We start from the raw sequence: 20562 nt of genomic DNA on the forward strand, positions 1-20562 counted from the left end.
TCAGGACACTAAGCAACTCAAAATCACTTACATGTACCATTTTTCCCATGCTTTACATTTTCACATTTTGACCAAATATTTAAAGCAAAAATCACATTTTCAATAGAAAATTGTGAAATTAATGTTCTCTTCGATCATAACTTTCAAAGATTGTTTTGTTTTTTTCTGTCCTTGAAAAACTGAAAAATAAAATAAACACCCCTTGAAAAAACAATTTTCATAGTTAAACTGATGACTGTCACTTCATAAACACAAGCTATGACTAGCTATGTTTCCGTGTTTATCCTTTAAACCTAGAGAGAGATGGGCTAGACAAGTCATATCGTCATCCAGCCTATTGTGTCATCGACTACACGAGGCTAAGTCTTCTAATAGCAGTTGTAGTTCAGTGGTCAAGATATTGTGTTATCCTGATTGATAGACTGACAAGACATCTGTCTGTCAAAATGTCTAACATCTGGTGTTGGGCCAAAGGATGACAGACATCTGTCTGTCAAAATGTCTAACATCTGGTGTTGGGCCAAAGGATGACAGACATCTGTCTGTCAAAATGTCTAACATCTGGTGTTGGGCCAAAGGATGACAGACTGACAGGGCATCCTTCTGTCAAAATGTCTAACATCTGGTGTTGGGCCAAAGGATGACAGACATCTGTCTGTAAAAATGTCTAACATCTGGTGTTGGGCCAAAGGATGACAGACATCTATCTGTAAAAATGTCTAAAATCTGGTGTGGGGCCAAAGGATGACAGACATCTGTCTGTCAAAATGTCAAACATTTGGTGTTGGGCCAAAGGATGACAGACATCTGTCTGTCAAAATGTCTAACATCTGTGTTGGGCCAAAGGATGACAGACTGACAGGGCATCCTTCTGTCAAAATGTCTAACATCTGGTGTTGGGCCAAAGGATGACAGACATCTGTCTGTAAAAATGTCTAACATCTGGTGTTGGGCCAAAGGATGACAGACATCTATCTGTAAAAATGTCTAAAATCTGGTGTGGGGCCAAAGGATGACAGACATCTGTCTGTAAAAATGTCTAACATCTGGTGTGGGGCCAAAGGATGACAGACATCTATCTGTAAAAATGTCTAACATCTGGTGTGGGGCCAAAGGATGACAGACATCTATCTGTAAAAATGTCTAACATTTGGTGTTGGGCCAAAGGATTACAGACATCTATCTGTAAAAATGTCTAACATCTGGTGTTGGGCCAAAGTATGACAGACTGACAGGACATCCTTCTGTCAAAATGTCTAACATTTGGTGTTGGAAAAAAACTACTTGTCTTCCTATCTGTCAACAAAACAACTTTTTAAAATCATTTTTCTTTTGTATGCATGAGCATTATTTTGTGTAAGTTAGATAGTATTGCACTTCAGTAAGAGGCAAAATGTCAAATTTGTGCAAAAAAGACAGACGTTTTGTAGTACAGTAAAATAAATAATTTCTTTGTGACAGGATGTACATGGACGTGTAAAAATAATAGATTAGATAGATAAATTTTGTCCTGGAAAAAATGAAATCATGGGCTCATAAAATAATTGATAGACGTAAGCAAAATTAAATATTGAAGAACCGAAGTATGTGTTACAAAAATATCATGCTTCAACAAGTACAACGATTCTGTAAGGTAAATTGTTTTTGTAACGAATGCTCACTTTTAATCATGGGTATTTAATGTATTAATCTGTGATTTTTGAGAGAAATAAATAATGGCTTCAGACCTTGTTTAATTTAATGATTCACACTGAATAGCATACATTCTGTAATGTTGATTAAAACAACTTTTATAAAAACTCAAATAACAAGCATCTGAAACCGCGAATATCTGTTGCTATCTTTTGTAACATCACAATAAAATTATGATGTCACATTTGCAGCAATGATAATCTACAGCCAATCAGAGCTCTTATTACAATGTCTGGGTAATCTACAGCCAATCAGAGCTCTCATTACAATGTGGTGAATCCACAGCCAATCAGAGCTCTTATTACAATGTCTGATTAATCTACAGCCAATCAGAGCTCTCATTACAATGTCTGGATAAGTTATGTAATGGGTGTTATGACCGATATTAGTTATGTTAATTTTTGTATTGGTGGTATCACTCAACAGGCCCATTCTTCCATGTTATAGGGCCACGACCTATATATCATAAGATATAGGTACATAATTAATAAAACTACTGTGACATCACACATTTATGATGTCACAACAACCATATGATATTGTAGGATTGTCTCTGTGCAGACCACTTGTATCAAAATTTGCCACTCTGTTATAGAAATTAAATGAGTTTTTACTTATATTCTCAAAAATATGACTTATGTGATAAACAGAATCATACACTGGTGGCTTTGTCATACAGAATTTATAAAACTTGTGTTGTAATTTTACATGGATCTTACCCAATGGTTCAGGTCATACAAAATTATTTGACTTGCTTCATAGATTCCACATGATGACGCCACTATTGTCAGAACCTCTATTTATGCCACTGATAACAAGGTATGTGATTGATATGTGAAGTGTGTGATAATAAACAACTTGATTTAATCAACAGTCCTGAATATTTAATTAAGATTTTTAGATTTTTAATGTGAAACCTTGATAATATATTGTGATATTACCGTGTGTCAGACATCTGTATGTTATTTTGTTTATGCAGCAATTTGTTGATGTTTTGCGACTTATTAGTATATAGTACATTGTAGTTTGTTATTTTGTTATTGTTTATTTGTAGATTGCTCACACTTGGTATCATAAGATTGAGCTTTATTGTTCAAATTTTCTCAATTTCACCAAAACACTGAACCAGAACAAACTTTTTTTAATGTTTAAGCTACAATGTATGAAACTTATCATTTACCCTACAATTATACAGGTTTATCCTACCCTTGAGAATTGTGTAAATGGAATCCCTCCAGTGTTGGGATTAATTCATATCACAAATTAAATTGTTTTTCTCTCGCAGTTTGTAAGTTTAATTATATGTTATACTTTCTGTTAAAACTGCTTTAAGGGTCATCTATATAGCAGAATAGTGTTGAATTTCAAACACGAATAAATACCTTAAGATTTGCACAAAAAATGTCATGTAATATACCAAAATGTTTTTTTGGACATGTAGCTTCTTACAATCACCAATAATATGCTATAGATGCTACCAGTTTCTTCTGTAGAGTAACTTTGTGGTAAGATTTGGCATGGAATAATTCTAAGTCACGCAAATGATCAAACCTGAAAAATAGCCATGCTGTTATGTTCACAAGTGTCTATAGCACAGGGTAGGAGCATTTGTTTGACCAGATTTTATTGTATGTACGTATAAACACTTATTTTGTTTTGACCTTGAAATGCAAATGGCAGCTGAGAATAATATTACACAAATATGGCTTAAAGGAGGCATTTCAGTTAATAACAAAACTCCTATATCGTACTTTTAAGACATCTCATCATAGTAACATGAACATTTGAATGTCAATTTATTAAAATGGTGAGTTTGCACCCTTTTTCAGAAATAGGCATATTTTACCCCAAACTCAACGATTGAACATTTTTTCATAAAAGCAGTCTTCTTGCCACTTCAAGAATACTTTATATTGTCTAATAAGAGCATTTTTGATGTTTTAGATACCTCCTTATATGCCATATTTGTGTGATATCATTCACGACCGCCTTTTGCAATTCAAGGTCAAAATAAAACCAGCATTTATACTTATAATAACGTCAAAGCTGGTCAAACCAATGCTCCTATTTTGTGCTTTAGACACTTGTGAGCAAAACGACATGGCAAGTTTGTGTAATATATGGGCTACAAATGAGTTAATTATGTCCCCCTGAAACATGCATTTTTCTTACGTTTTGTTAAAATCTACAAACAGCTTAACAAATTACATGTCAACAGCAAGTCCCACGGTTTGCCATGATACATACTGAAAGTTCATAATGTTACTTCTGTGACATTGCACCATAATAGGGATTTATAGGCCTGTAAACTATCAATGTTTTGACTGGATTTGCTGTTTAGATGCCCCTTAAACTATTATATGATTTAATTAGTATATCTCAATAAGATGCTTTCGTTGATATTAATTACCTGGGTACTGTATAACCACTTATTTTCGGGTGAATTATATTTTTGCTAAATTGTGGGTCATTGATGTGATCACAAAAAATTGATCTGTGAAGAATATGACACGAGTAAATATCCACAATATAACCTGGGGGTAAGACTGTAGTCGTAATGTACCGCCATTAGTCAACTCTACGGGATTCTGTCCCCTCCAACATCCACAATATAACCTGGGGGTAAGACTGTAGTCGTAATGTACCGCCATTAGTCAACTCTACGGGATTCTGCCCCCTCCAACATCCACAATATAACCTGGGGGTAAGACTGTAGTCATAATGTACCGCCATTAGTCAACTCTACGGGATTCTGCCCCCTCCAACATCCACAATATAACCTGGGGGTAAGACTGTAGTCGTAATGTACCGCCATTAGTCAACTCTACGGGATTCTGCCCCCTCCAACATCCACAATATAACCTGGGGGTAAGACTGTAGTCGTAATGTACCGCCATTAGTCAACTCTACGGGATTCTGCCCCCTCCAAGATCCACAATATAACCTGGGGGTAAGACTGTAGTCGTAATGTACCGCCATTAGTCAACTCTGCCAGAGTCTGCCCCCTCCAACATCCACAATATAACCTGGGGATAAGACTGTCGTCATATTGTACCGCCATTAGTCAACTCTGCCAGAGTCTGCCCCCTCCAGTCATCCAATCGACAATAGTTGTTCAGAACAGATTTCAGATTGAAGTAACTTCAGTAAGCAAATACAAAATGTAGTTGTATTGATACACTATGAGTATCCTTTAGTTCTTTAGAAAGGTGTAATGTACTATCAACAGTCATGAGTAAAATATTTTGTAACTTGACATTGGAAGTGAAAATTAGATACATTATATCCTCGTGCTCATTAAGATTTCTATTCTTTTGTTTTTAATGAAAATTGCAAAATTGTTTACCCGCAAAAATAACAGGCTACACAGTATATTTATATGTAAGATAAGTACAACGAGAAGGTTTTAATTCTTTATAATACTGTAAGTGATCTGTTTTCATCAAAATAATTATCTAACTTGAGTTAATCTTCCATACCCAGACTCTCAGACAACATATTTCAAAATATGATACACAATATACACAATATATTAATTGTGAGATAGGTACTCCTGTATGAACACTCTCTGACATGATAATAGAGGTTTAATGGTGACATTAGATATGACATTATAATAGAGGTTTAATGGTGACATTAGATAGGACTTTAATAGAGGTTTAATGGTGACATTAGATATGACTTTAATAGGGGGTTTTGAATTAATGGTGACATTTCATCTGGGTAATTTAAATTGCTGTGTTTTTGTTTTTTTATACCAGCATGTATTCATCACACTTGTATTGTCGATGTATCCCACCTGTGTAAGGAGACCTTAGATCCCCTAAGTAAGAAAGTCCCAGTATACATAACTATACAGGGATCACAAAACAATTATGTCTCAAATATTTTCAGTTTCTTGGTATCAAACTTTTTTGGAAATAATGCATTACAACCTTGAAATATTTGATGAAATAAAATGGCCTGTATGACTAGTCGATGGCAGAACCTATTGTATGTTTAACTGTGAAAATGTGTTGTTCTCCTGATTTTGTCCTGCTATATCTGCCAGGACAGATGGCTCATGAACAGGAAACTTTAAAATCATAATTTCAATATATTTATGTTGTTTGTTTTTTTAGTTTTTCTTCAAAAGAATGTCAGTCTTATAGCTATTTATAAAGAAATTTTAATAAAGAAATGTGTATGTAGGTCTTGTGATTGAGTTTTTATTGCTAAGTGAGCTTATCACACTTGTCCTTCAGTGTCAACATTTCACCCTTCACACTAATGATTCTAAAGAACCAAGAGGCCTTGAGTGATGATGGTCATGATGGTGGTGGTGATGATTCAGTTAGTTGTAGGTTGTTTTTTTTTCTCCAAAAAATGACCTTGACCCACTTTCAAGATAACCAATCTCAACATTTCAGTGTGACAAATCAGATATTCCAATATACTGTAAATATACCTAATATGACACTCAAATTTTATCGCAAAACTTTAACACAGATGAATTAGCGCACCAATAATGGTTGCCATAGAAACCAATGTAGATAAACTACAATTGGTGCAATCATAATTTAGCGGAAGCTAAAATTTGTACGTGAACAGTAGAACAAACAAAATGTAAAAAATAATCCATGCCTACGTGACCAATTAATATCCTTATGTCTGTCTGTTCATGGACTATATGAACAAGAGGCCAATTAGATCGAATATTCATACCCTACCTACACTGCTGTCCCGCAGACAGACGACCATCTGTCAAAATTGTCCGTCCATCGTCCAGAGCTACGTTATCATAGCTAGAGGCCCATGGGTTCTGTATGATAGAGGATGCAAAGATTGTCAAAATCCAGGATGGCCGCCCGTCTGCCTTTGTTCTCTGATCGCTCCCCAAATGCAATATGCACAACTAGGGACCAAGCGAAACCTACATAGGAAATTTGAGAAAAATCCCTTTAGTACCTTCTTGGAACTAGCAATAACAAACTTTTATTGTCAAAGCCCAAGATGGCCGCCTGTTTTCGGATCGGTTTCAAAATGGTTTATGCACAACTATAGGTGCCAAGTTGAACCTCCATATGAAAGTTGAGAGAAAATACCTTCAGTACTTGCTGGGATCTAGTGGTAACAAATTTTGATTGTCAAATTCAAAGATTGCCGTTTGTCGTCCATGTTGTTTTCCAAAATGCAATATGCACAACTATAAGGACCAAGGGGAACTTACATATGAACTTTGAGAATGATCCCTTTACTACTTTATGGGAAATAGCGATAAAGAGAATTGTTCACGGAAGAACGGACCATGGAAGAAGGGCGATTTGAATAGCCCACCATATTCTAGTCACTCTTGTCCTGGATTGACGCGTGCGAAGGATCTTATTTATACATTGCTCTCCGGCAGGACGACCATCTGTCAGAAATTGTCCGTCAGTCGTCCAGAGCTACCTTATTGCAGCCAGGTCCTAATGTCTGGAGAGCCTACAGTACCCGGGAAAACCCACGTGGTCGGGCAGGTGACATCATACCTTTTTATTTCCGGTCGTGGAATCGAACCCCAGCCGCCTAGGCGAAAGGCATTTGTGTTACCACTGTGCTACCCGACCACCCGAGGGTCTTTGTTGAATGAACACTTTGATGTCATTCACATAATAAAAGAATTTGGATGACTTGACATAAATGAACATATCGTTAATAGAGATGTTAAAAAGTAGGGTTCCATATATATAGTTTATTAATTATCTCGTTTTAATTTGATGCCACCATGTCCACTGAGCCGGACCTAGGACCATTTATATGGGCACCCATCATATGAGATCCATTAGAATGACATGACATAGGTTGTCGAAGGCTCTGCGCCAATCCTTACTCTAGCAAGGGATTCCGGCATCCAAAACCTGGTCCGAGGGCTGCTTAGGAACTGATCACACGTAGTTCTTTTAAAAAGAGACTTACATAGAATAATAGCAGGTCTGTAGCTTTGCCTACCGATGAATCCTTCTTAGAAATAGGTATAGCCAGCGCTACCCTTGGTTGATTAGGAAAGTTATTTACATGAAACTCAAATTAATACATTACTTAGAGCAGAGACATATATACAGAAATTATCGATAATTATGTGTCTGGTTTTCAAGTTTTCTCCAATATGGCGTCTAGTGAGGACTGAACCGAGCAACCGCAAAGGATTGTGGGAAGGTCAGGGGCCACTATGTAAACACAAGGGCAAATAGAGAGCTGCCAATCTCTCTGTATATATGTCTCTGCTTAGAGAGAAACGAGAGATGCTATCACCACCTGATATGAAGTTTAGCCAATATGTCATCAAAGCCTGCTACCTTTTAGAACCAATTAATATAACATGTTTACATCATTATTGCACACTTAATAGTCAGGGGAGACAGTTCGTACATTTCTCCGACCGTTTTGTAGGTATTAATTAGCCATTAAGGCTGTGTTTTATCATTTTCAACCTACATGAATGACATTTGAGTATGCGTGTGGTTGAAAGAAACAATAGTAATCCAGTAACCCGGCCCCCTTGTATGAAATTAAAAATTCCTTCAGACGACAAATTTACCTTCAGAAAACATTCTTGCTGGAAATTATCGAAAAGACACTGTTTATACACTACTATTAAATGTCTTCAAACAATGGTATGATATAAAAGCTTACAATCGTCCGTTTGTCTCACGGTTCAAGGCTCTCAATGCTAATCTCGATGTAAGTTACTGTCTCCCGAATGTTCCTCACTTGTCAGTTTTACAAGATATGCTGTTTCTTCCTTTTCTCCTTCTTTACTTCTCCTACTACGTTTTTTTTTCAAAATTATTTTTTCGATACCAGCTAGAGCATCGGGGGGTCACTTTTTAAAAATAGGATTTTAGCTGTCATTAAATTAGACATTCCAATAATTTGTCTTCCGACGCGCTCTATGTCGATCTAAGTCAAAACAATGAGTTGAAAGCAGAAAAACCCTTGAGAGTTTCAAATAGTTTGATGATGCAACTTTACGGTCATTTAATGAAATATCCATTGCAATTAACAAACACATTTTCGACGTTGAAATAAGAATATCTATATGAGACAATTTTTTTTTCTTCAAAAATATTGGCTTACATTCTAAAATTTTAGACTGTTAAAATAATGATATTTTAAAGGCGAAATAGAAAAAGGCAGTGAACAAATGGAAGGTATAAATGCAAAACAATAAAAATGAAATAAATCAAATAAAAACTCCTTTGATAACCAAAATATATAATTATGTTATCAAAATTTAATACATAAAAATAAAATTATTCTCGATATAAAGACATTCGTCTCTTATTCCGTTAGTCGGCGCTCGAAAGATTATCTACCAGCACAAATACGGTAATAAAGCGTAATGTTGATAATGATTTTAAGGCCTTTTTGAGCTTCAGTCAAACATCTTGGCGATCTCGATTATGCTCCCGCCATTGATTGAGTTCGGTCTTCGCCGGGAAGAGCCACCTTGTAAAGAACAACGGACAGGAACTTTTACTTAGTGCTTAATTTTTGGTATGTTGAGTTGAAAGACGTTAAAACAAAGCTGTCAATAAGTTCATGCATCAAGTGATAAAAGAGATGTTCATTATGGACAAAAACGACGGTAAAAAGTTTCGGAAAATGACCGGGGCAGGGAAGTAGAATTTGTACAGCAGTCAAGAGTCAAGTCAAGAGTCAAGACATTTTATTTAAATTCGCTTATTATAAAACAAGACAACATTAGCAGTGTATTGCTGTTCTCGCAACAAACATAAGTAAAATCAACATGATCACAGCGCATGCATAAATTGTAACAAGTTTAAAATATGTAACGTTACTGTAGATGTACATGTATCACAGTTTCATATTACTAAAATAATAATGGACTCTTGTAATTCTCTCAAGCGTCGCTAAAGAATAGATTAAAACACTCAATGTGTAATGTACATATATGCTAACACAGCACAATAACGATTGACAGTATACACTAATCAGAGACTTGTATATCAGGTATACGTCTCTGCACTAATATAGTGTGTGTTAAGAGAGATTAGATTACAAAAAAAAAAAAAAATTAAAGTATATTGAACTGTTATTTAATTGAGAAAGTTGGTGAAGGACTCCAAAAGGGGAACAACCTTGAGTGCAGATGGCACATGAACAGACCTCGGTATCCCAGGTGCGTAGCAGCCTCCGAAAAGACTCAATTTTTCAGCTAATCTTAGCTGATTCGGCAAGCTGTTCCACACCTGGGAGTCCATAAACCAAAAAGATCTCTTCCCGTAAGTGGAGGTTCACCTTTGGTTTATCCTGTCTAAGATTATAAAAAACTTCTTTCCTCTCATGAACAATAATACCTTGAAAAATAGATGGTGACATGTCATTTAAAATCTTAAAAACTTTAGAGGCCATATATATTAAATATGTGTCACATGTCAAAATCAAGTTTGAATCTTCTTAAAATATCAGTACCTGGGAAAACATTTTTTTCAATAAAACGAAGAGCGCGCTCCTGTACTTTCTCCATTTTCCTAGTGTTTGTTAGAGTACAAAAGTGCCAGGCAAGCGGACATTGATTAAAATTTGATTTTTACAAAAAACTTAAAATTGTAAATTTTCCTTTCTTGGTAAGAATATTCCCCACTCTTTTTAAAACAGCAAATTATTAGATGCATTCCTTCAAAGGTGAAGATATGTATATCAAACTTCAGAAGAAAATCAATATCAACATCTAATAGTTTTACACTATCTTCATTAAACCTTATATTATAATATTAATTTTTTTTATAGAGGTGCTGTTTTTTTTTCCAAAATAGATGGCCTGGAATTTCTCTGGATTCGCTTTCATTCCATTAAAATTGAACCAGTTTATAAGAACTTTGCTCTCTTTTTCTAAACAATCAAGTGTAAAAAGTTATCACAAATCTTTGAGAGCGTGTTATCATCTGCATAATTGCATCAACTATATGTGTCTACAAAAGTAGAAATATTGTTGATAAAAATATTAAAAATCAGAGGTTCAACTATGGAGCCTTAGGGGACACCCTTTACTTCATCCCATTCACTGGTCACAGGCCCCAGTCTGACCTGGTGTCTGCCACTTCGGTAGCTACTGATGAAGTCAATAGCTGACTAACCCAAACCATAAGCAGTATCTTTATAAATATTGGATACATTTTGGTTATTTAAACAAATAATGAAATTTAAATCCGATGATAAATATTAAAAATCACAGCAACCTTTGGGTGTCCAGATAAGAAAATATTATTAATATATCAGTAAAATTGTTGATTGGATATTGCTTCGCCTGTCCAAGGTAAGAGATATCTCACAGGATAGGGACAGCTGACACACCATGAGGTCACAGAGGTCATAATAATTGTTTTCTGTGATGCATTGTAATGATTGTATTGTTTTTGTGACATCATACAGTTGTGAACGGGGAATCTTGTCTCAAAATCTCAGCTCTAGGTTTTTGCATTTTAGGTGGAGTTTGTAAATATGTATCTTCTTCTTTATGATTTGCTAATTCACTCAAAAATGACGATTACATTAGCATCAATCTGTTGGAGAAAGGAGCGTGAAGAGGGTAGTGTATAGTGTAGTTGTATGTGTCCTTCGTAGCAGATATGTCTGAATGAGTGCGTGTTTGCATGTCTAGTTCTGATGTCTACTGTGATGACTTGTCATTGTGTACAAATCTAAGTTACTGTTGTCATTGTGTACAAATCTAAGTTACTGTTGTCATTGTGTACAAATCTAAGTTACTGTTGTCATTGTGTATAAATCTAAGTTACTGTTGTCATTGTGTATAAATCTAAGTTACTGTTGTCATTGTGTATAAATCTAAGTTACTGTTGTCATTGTGTACAAATCTAAGTTACTGTTGTCATTGTGTACAAATCTAAGTTACTGTTGTCATTGTGTATAAATCAAAGTTATTGTTTTCATTGTTTGCAGAACACCTGTTCAGATGCCCCCAAAGAGAAAAGGAACAAACGAGCTCGGTCAGATGTTAAAATAGCAAAGACGGATTGGACACTCCCATGTGAATGGGGTGACTGCCATGATATCTTCACAGAAATGGAACTGTTTCTCCGGCACATGTCTAACCACCTCTGTCACACCGACAATATCACACGTAGGTATCACGGAAATAGGAAAAGTGTAGGTATTACTTACACAGGCAGATTAATGACTTCAGGACAAATAGCCACTTTTTGGCAAACCCATCATCAGATGGTTGGTTAATTAAATCACCGTTGATGATGATGATGATCTGTCGCCCATTGTCCGTTGCTCCATAAACAATCCTTGTTATCACTATTTCTTGAGAGGGATCTTTCCCAAATTTCGTAGTTAGGTTACCTTTGCTCGCTACACAGCTAGTTCATATTGAATAGTGATTGGAAAACAAAATGGCCGGCATTAAAACCTTAATAGATCTTTGTCAAATTTCCATTAATCTCTAGTTTACATCTTGATCTCTAGTTATGCATATTGAATTTTCAGACTGATTGAAAAACAAAATGGCTAACAGGTGTCCATTTTGAATTTTGACTTGAAGTTTTGTTATAACTTTTCCTAAGAAAGGTCTGCATGGATCTTCCCCCTTTGTCTGTAGTAACATTTGAAGTTTGTTATCGTTGAGAAGTCTGCAATGATGTTTCTTAAACATCATAAGTAGGTTCCTTCAGACAACAGTTCTATGACATCTTAAGAATGTATCTACATATGTATGACAAAACCAAGTAACCTGTTTTACTACCCATATAAGGCAATATTTGCTGACTTATTTTTTCTATCAATAAAAGAAACTTTAAAGAGGCTTACCCACAGACGGACCGGTAAATGGCACATCTCCGATCACTAAATAAACTTCAGTACACGTTTCTATGTGACAAAATTAGAGGCTTTCCGACTTTATTTCTTGAAAACAATTATAGAATATGTATTTAAAAGACGTTTTAAAACTCAACCTGAGAGGGAAATGTATGGAGTACCGTATAGCGGGAAATTTTAGCGGGGCTTTAATTTGGCGATTTGGCGGGTCCTTATAAAGATAGCCAAAATTTAACCCGTCAAATTTTAACACCGCCAAATAAAAAGACGCGAAAATTTCAATTTACCCAATAGTTTCCGTTCCGGCCGCCATTTACCTTTGATAACTCAAGAGAGTAACGACTGGTAGTAACGTTGGATGTTGCCTGGCAATTGTCGGCCAAAATGCCGATAGGTACATGCGAATAGCTAGTGAACAACTACTCACGATATATATAGCAACACAAGTATGATATATATCGCATCATAATTAATTTTTGTGAAAACAAAGCCATCTACCCATACCATTCAATGAACTGATGTTAATACTACTTGTAGACTAATTGTTTAACCTACCTGTACGTATACACATCATACAATAGATGACCATGGCGATATTTTACGGTTGATTAAATTCTCTTTGTCTCTTGCTTGTACACATACTCATATAAACACTAATTTGACAAATCTACATGTATGTGTTCGTCTGAATTTTTTGGTAATAGTTTCCGGTTTCGAGGCAGAGGATCGATAATACACAAAACAATTAATAAACAAAGATAGGATGTATGGACATAACATAATTATCTATAATTTATATACCGGTAGGTAATATATATGCTCAACGCCAAATTAAAACCCTAGATTTAAGGAAATCGCTAAATTTTAACACGCCAAAATTTTACTTTCAGTTTTCATGACCAAATCGCCAAATTTTATGACCGCTAAAATTTCCCGCTATACGGTATAACGGCAAATCTTCTTTGTAAATCGCCGCTGCCTTTGAAGTTATCACTGTGCGGCACTGTGCACGTGCTTGTTTCTTTGATGTGTCAATCAAATTAGACTCCACTTTATAGCGGGGACTTATTGCGGGTTGCGATTAAATAAATAATATTTAAAAAATGAGGTTTTAATATCACTTTTCAGCGTTTTATAAGGAAAATAAAATGAAAAACTCAACAATTCCAACAATCTGTCATGTGTAAAAAATCTTTTTCTATTAGCCAATTTTTCTGATCTCTGCGGGCAAGCCTCTTTAATAAGGGAAAATATCCCCAAACAAGAGAATATTTCTCCATAAAGGAAAAAAGAAAAGCTATTAAAAGTATTGTAAGTAATTCTGATTGAATAAGCAAATGATTCATAATACTTTAGATCTTTCATTTGGAATATCACTGCCAAAGTGGGATTATATAAAGTTCATAATTCATTCAGGGGCCTCCGACTTCTTCACTGAGCCTATTTAGAAATGAAAAGTATTCCAAAAATCATTATTTTATCCATTATTATTGGTATGACTGTTTGTGCAGAGGAAGGTTACCAGTGTAGCTGGAGGGCGTGTGGTACGGAGGTTCAGGGCGAGAATTACGACTTCTATCGTCATGTTTACTTCCACTGTTTCCATGTGAAGATCAAATGCATCGGCTCACTGTTGATCAACAAGCTGGGAATGGACAAATGTTTGTTGGATACACACACACGAAACCTGATCCCAGAACTTCCCGAGCGTCTCCAATGTGGCTGGTTTAACTGTGAGGTATGTATGGGTCGGGTAGATACCAGAGTGTGGTGTCTGTTGTCCCTCTGCTGTCGACCTTTCCCTTTGAAAACTTTCTTAAAAGGCTTACAAAAGAAATTACCTTGACTTGTGTTCAAAGTAAGTGGGATTCAATTTGTTACAACACTCAAACAACTTAACCAAAGACGCATGGAATAATGATATCAGACAGCTAAGTTCCTGGGATGACACCCTATACATTGGAGTACAGCTTGTATGAGTTATTTCCCCTGTGAACAGCTGATTCATATCAAATAGATGCAGCCAGGAGGAAGGGGTGTAAAATATATTTTCAAGCCACTTGTCCCAGGCGCAATTAGAACGCAGAATTCCTGGATGGAAATTTTTCTAGCCCCATATACATTTCAATAGAATATATTTTATTTTAAACATTATTTATTGAATATTTAATCATTTGATATTAACTTATGAATAATTACAATCCATAATTGAAGGGTAAAAGGGGTAACGACAGCTGACATGCACTATATGGCACTGCTCACAATAACGCAATGTCATCATTTTATGTTGAGGGACCATGTCTTAAATTATGACGTCATTAATTTTGACATACATTCAATAGAGCATTGCAGATGGTGTGATGAAAAACTTTCATAAAAACTTACATTTGCTTGCAAGTATGAGAGAAGATTAATCAAACATGGGTCTGTTCCGCGAACAAGGATATCTCAGCCCTCGTGTAAGAGTTTGGCTGGCCAGCACTCGGCAAGCCTCGTGCTGACTGGCCAAACTCTTTGACTCGGGTTGAGATATAATTATATCCCTGTCCATGAAACAGACCTGTGTTAGATTACTAACATTTTTCACTTGCCAACCTTAAAATTTGATTGTCCGGGGTGTCAGACAAGTCAATTTTTACACCACTGCAGGTTTGTTGGGCTGTAACACCAGGAAACTGACCCAAGTGATAAAATATATAGGGGAGACAAGTCTGTATTATCTGATAAAAAGAATAACAACATTAATAATGTATTTATTATCTTTTATTGGAATCCATATTTGTATTCTTCCATAATCTAAAATTTTATCATAATCCTTAAATCTATCATTGCAAGAAAAGTAATATGATTTTGTTCATTTGTTCATGACAAAATAATTCGGGGGGGGGGGGGAATGTAAATATTTCAAAATTTTGATAAAAAAAAATTCCTTTATTTCTCAGCAATTAAGGGAATACTGAAATAATTGAATTTAACGCCTAGAACATCTGATATTCACAGGCAGTTGTAGACAATCCAGAGATGTTTTACCGACATGTCGATAACCATGCCGACAACTGTAACGAAACAAAGAAATCAAAACGAAGAAACGCTGCTGGTACCTGTGCTAAATGTGAATGGGAGGGTAAGAAAATAATGATTGTAGATATTCTGTATATAGTGTTAAAACATATTGAGATCTGATCTGTGACAAGCTAGCCTTCTTCCTGTTAAAACATAATGAGATTTTAACTTTTACATTAATTAGTAGGCTTGCACATTTACCACAGAAACGTAGTTATGGAGATCTGATGATATGTCTGTAGAACGAGAGTGAAACTAGGTAGTCTGACAGATGATGTTTATGTTTTTTATAGAATATAAAAATAAAAAATGATAGAGATCTGTGATGTTTGCAGGTTGTGATTTCGTGGCTGAGAACAGATGGCGCCTTAAGGAACATCTACGGAGCCACACCCAGGAGAAAGTGATAGCGTGTCCTACCTGTGGGGGTCTCTTCTCAGCCCGCTGTAAATTTATAGACCATGTCAAGCGCCAGGCTGAGACAGATGGTAAGCTCTTTACTGCTTCAGATGGCATGACATCAGCTGTTTCTTAACATCATAACACATCTAATCCACTTGATTTAGTTTATTATGGCCATGGTTTAACGCCTTATCAATTCCAACAGTTATTTAGAGACAACCTGTTAAGGCATTTTAGGCCCTTTATTACTGGATGTTGGTAGGCAGATAAATTTGTTATTCACTTAAAGTCAATGTTATTTAAATAAAATTACCTGGCAAAAGGTTTTCCTTTAAGTTGGCTATATATGTTGGATTAAGTTTTCATGAGATATGTAGTCTTATGTATATTTTAATAAACCGTAGAAGTACAAAATTTTCACCAAGGCTCGCAAAAGTATTTCAAGGGGACTTATTAGAAATATATAAAATAAAAATTAACTCGGGATATTTAGACCACATCACTCAGAAAACCTACCTTTTATAGGTCTTACAGTCAGAATGTGGAGAGCTTAATCAAACAGCCATTTCCTTGTACATTACGTCATTGTCCATATTATGTCACAATCCATTTCTGACTGGCGCAGCTAATGAAAATTGCTCCAGGGTATATAATAACACTAGTGACAGGTTATATAACACCAGTGACAGGTTATATAACACTAGTGACAGGTTATATAACACCAGTGACAGGTTATATAACACTAGTGACAGGTTATATAACACTAGTGACAGGTTATATAACACCAGTGACAGGTTATATAACACTAGTGACAGGTTATATAACACTAGTGACAGGTTATATAACACAAGTGACAGGTTATATAACACTAGTGACAGGTTATATAACACCAGTGACAGGTTATATAACACTAGTGACAGGTTATATAACACTAGTTACAGGTTATATAACACCAGTGACAGGTTATATAACACCAGTGACAGGTTATATAACACTAGTGACAGGTTATATAACACTAGTGACAGGTTATATAACACCAGTGACAGGTTATATAACACTAGTGACAGGTTATATAACACTAGTGACAGGTTATATAACACTAGTTACAGGTTATATAACACCAGTGACAGGTTATATAACACCAGTGACAGGTTATATAACACCAGTGACAGGTTATATAACACAAGTGACAGGTTATATAACACTAGTGACAGGTTATATAACACCAGTGACAGGTTATATAACACCAGTGACAGGTTATATAACACCAGTGACAGGTTATATAACACCAGTGACAGGTTATATAACACTAGTGACAGGTTATATAACACAAGTGACAGGTTATATAACACAAGTGACAGGTTATATAACACTAGTGACAGGTTATATAACACCAGTGACAGGTTATATAACACCAGTGACAGGTTATATAACACAAGTGACAGGTTATATAACACTAGTGACAGGTTATATAACACTAGTGACAGGTTATATAACACAAGTGACAGGTTATATAACACTAGTGACAGGTTATATAACACCAGTGACAGGTTATATAACACCAGTGACAGGTTATATAACACTAGTGACAGGTTATATAACACTAGTGACAGGTTATATAACACTAGTGACAGGTTATATAACACTAGTTACAGGTTATATAACACTAGTGACAGGTTATATAACACTAGTGACAGGTTATATAACACTAGTGACAGGTTATATAACACCAGTGACATGTTATATAACACTAGTTACAGGTTATATAACACCAGTGACAGGTTATATAACACTAGTGACAGGTTATATAACACAAGTGACAGGTTATATAACACAAGTGACAGGTTATATAACACTAGTGACAGGTTATATAACACCAGTGACAGGTTATATAACACCAGTGACAGGTTATATAACACTAGTGACAGGTTATATAACACAAGTGACAGGTTATATAACACTAGTGACAGGTTATATAACACTAGTGACAGGTTATATAACACTAGTTACAGGTTATATAACACCAGTGACAGGTTATATAACACTAGTGACAGGTTATATAACACAAGTGACAGGTTATATAACACAAGTGACAGGTTATATAACACCAGTGACAGGTTATATAACACCAGTGACAGGTTATATAACACTAGTGACAGGTTATATAACACTAGTGACAGGTTATATAACACTAGTGACAGGTTATATAACACCAGTGACAGGTTATATAACACTAGTGACAGGTTATATAACACTAGTGACAGGTTATATAACACTAGTGACAGGTTATATAACACCAGTGACATGTTATATAACACAAGTGACAGGTTATATAACACAAGTGACAGGTTATATAACACTAGTGACAGGTTATATAACACTAGTGACAGGTTGTATAACACCAGTGACAGGTTATATAACACCAGTGACAGGTTATATAACACCAGTGACAGGTTATATAACACTAGTGACAGGTTATATAACACCAGTGACAGGTTATATAACACAAGTGACAGGTTATATAACACCAGTGACAGGTTATATAACACCAGTGACAGGTTATATAACACCAGTGACAGGTTATATAACACTAGTGACAGGTTATATAACACTAGTTACAGGTTATATAACACCAGTGACAGGTTATATAACACCAGTGACAGGTTATATAACACTAGTGACAGGTTATATAACACTAGTTACAGGTTATATAACACCAGTGACAGGTTATATAACACCAGTGACAGGTTATATAACACCAGTGACAGGTTATATAACACTAGTTACAGGTTATATAACACTAGTGACAGGTTATATAACACCAGTGACAGGTTATATAACACCAGTGACAGGTTATATAACACCAGTGACAGGTTATATAACACCAGTGACAGGTTATATAACACCAGTGACAGGTTATATAACACAAGTGACAGGTTATATAACACAAGTGACAGGTTATATAACACAAGTGACAGGTTATATAACACTAGTGACAGGTTATATAACACTAGTGACAGGTTATATAACACTAGTGACAGGTTATATAACACTAGTGACAGGTTATATAACACAAGTGACAGGTTATATAACACTAGTGACAGGTTATATAACACCAGTGACATGTTATATAACACAAGTGACAGGTTATATAACACTAGTGACAGGTTATATAACACTAGTGACAGGTTATATAACACTAGTGACAGGTTATATAACACAAGTGACAGGTTATATAACACAAGTGACAGGTTATATAACACCAGTGACAGGTTATATAACACCAGTGACAGGTTATATAACACTAGTGACAGGTTATATAACACTAGTTACAGGTTATATAACACCAGTGACAGGTTATATAACACCAGTGACAGGTTATATAACACTAGTGACAGGTTATATAACACAAGTGACAGGTTATATAACACTAGTGACAGGTTATATAACACTAGTGACAGGTTATATAACACCAGTGACAGGTTATATAACACCAGTGACAGGTTATATAACACAAGTGACAGGTTATATAACACCAGTGACAGGTTATATAACACCAGTGACAGGTTATATAACACTAGTGACAGGTTATATAACACTAGTGACAGGTTATATAACACTAGTGACAGGTTATATAACACCAGTGACAGGTTATATAACACCAGTGACAGGTTATATAACACCAGTGACAGGTTATATAACACCAGTGACAGGTTATATAACACAAGTGACGATAATGTTACACTGGTGAAGTCACATGATAACAGGCTGGTTAAATGTGATAACGTTTTGAGAGTCGGGTTTGGTTTGGCGACTTGTCTTATCAATTGATGCTTTAACATCAAGTAAATATATTTGGGAGAATGGAAGCATTTGGATATTAGAAAAAATGATTATGGTAATGTCTGTATATTTGATGCAATATAGTGAAGTATTTGAAGCCTGATAATTGATATTTGTAGTCCGATATGTGGAGTCGGGATTGTGGAGTTTTATATCTGTAGTCTGATATCTGTAGTCTGATATATGTAGTCTGACATCTGTAGTCTGATATCTGTAGTATGATATCTGTAGTCTGACATCTAAAGTCTGTTATCTGTAGTCTGACATCTGTAGTCTGACATCTGTAGTCTGATATCTGTAGTCTGATATCTGTAGTCTGATATCTGTAGTCTGACATCTGTAGTCTGACATCTGTAGTCTGTTATCTGTAGTCTGACATCTGTAGTCTGACATCTGTAGTCTGATATCTGTAGTCTGATATCTGTAGTCTGATATCCAGTCTGGTATGTGTAGTCTGTTATCTAGTCTGATATCTGTAGTCTGATATCTGTAGTCTGTTATCTGTAGTCTGATATCTGTAGTCTGTTATCTGTAGTCTGATATCTGTAGTCTGACATCTGTAGTCTGACATCTGTAGTCTGTTATCTATAGTGTGATATCTGTACTCTGAAATCTATAGTCTGATATCTGTAGTCTGATATCTGTTGTCTGATATCTGTAGTCTGATATCTGTAGTCTGTTATCTGTAGTCCGATATCTGTTGTCTGATATCTGTAGTCTGATATCTGTAGTCTG

General features: G+C 35.5%; 1 protein-coding gene and 1 long non-coding RNA gene across 3 annotated transcripts in view; both read left to right on the plus strand.

Moving 5' to 3' along the window:
- Positions 1–3960: 3960 nt before the first annotated feature.
- LOC117341048 lies at positions 3961–5882 on the plus strand. 2 transcript variants are annotated; one of them, XR_004535540.1, is made up of 2 exons: positions 3961–5277; positions 5315–5882. It is a non-coding gene; the product is annotated as an uncharacterized LOC117341048 (long non-coding RNA). The 2 variants fall into 2 exon arrangements; XR_004535541.1 differs by having other exon boundaries at positions 5350–5882.
- A 79-nt stretch (positions 5883–5961) lies between these two features.
- Positions 5962–20562, plus strand: part of LOC117340344 (histone H4 transcription factor-like) — a 58696-nt gene continuing 44095 nt past the window's right edge. The window contains exons 1-5 of the mRNA XM_033902107.1: positions 5962–6024; positions 11638–11818; positions 14031–14257; positions 15520–15643; positions 15918–16070. Coding sequence (XP_033757998.1) covers positions 5962–6024; positions 11638–11818; positions 14031–14257; positions 15520–15643; positions 15918–16070 — 748 coding nt within the window. The remainder of the gene's footprint in view (positions 6025–11637; positions 11819–14030; positions 14258–15519; positions 15644–15917; positions 16071–20562) is intronic.

The sequence above is a fragment of the Pecten maximus genome, chromosome 13 (genome assembly GCF_902652985.1).
Source record: "Pecten maximus chromosome 13, xPecMax1.1, whole genome shotgun sequence".
Lineage (NCBI taxonomy): Eukaryota > Metazoa > Mollusca > Bivalvia > Pectinida > Pectinidae > Pecten > Pecten maximus.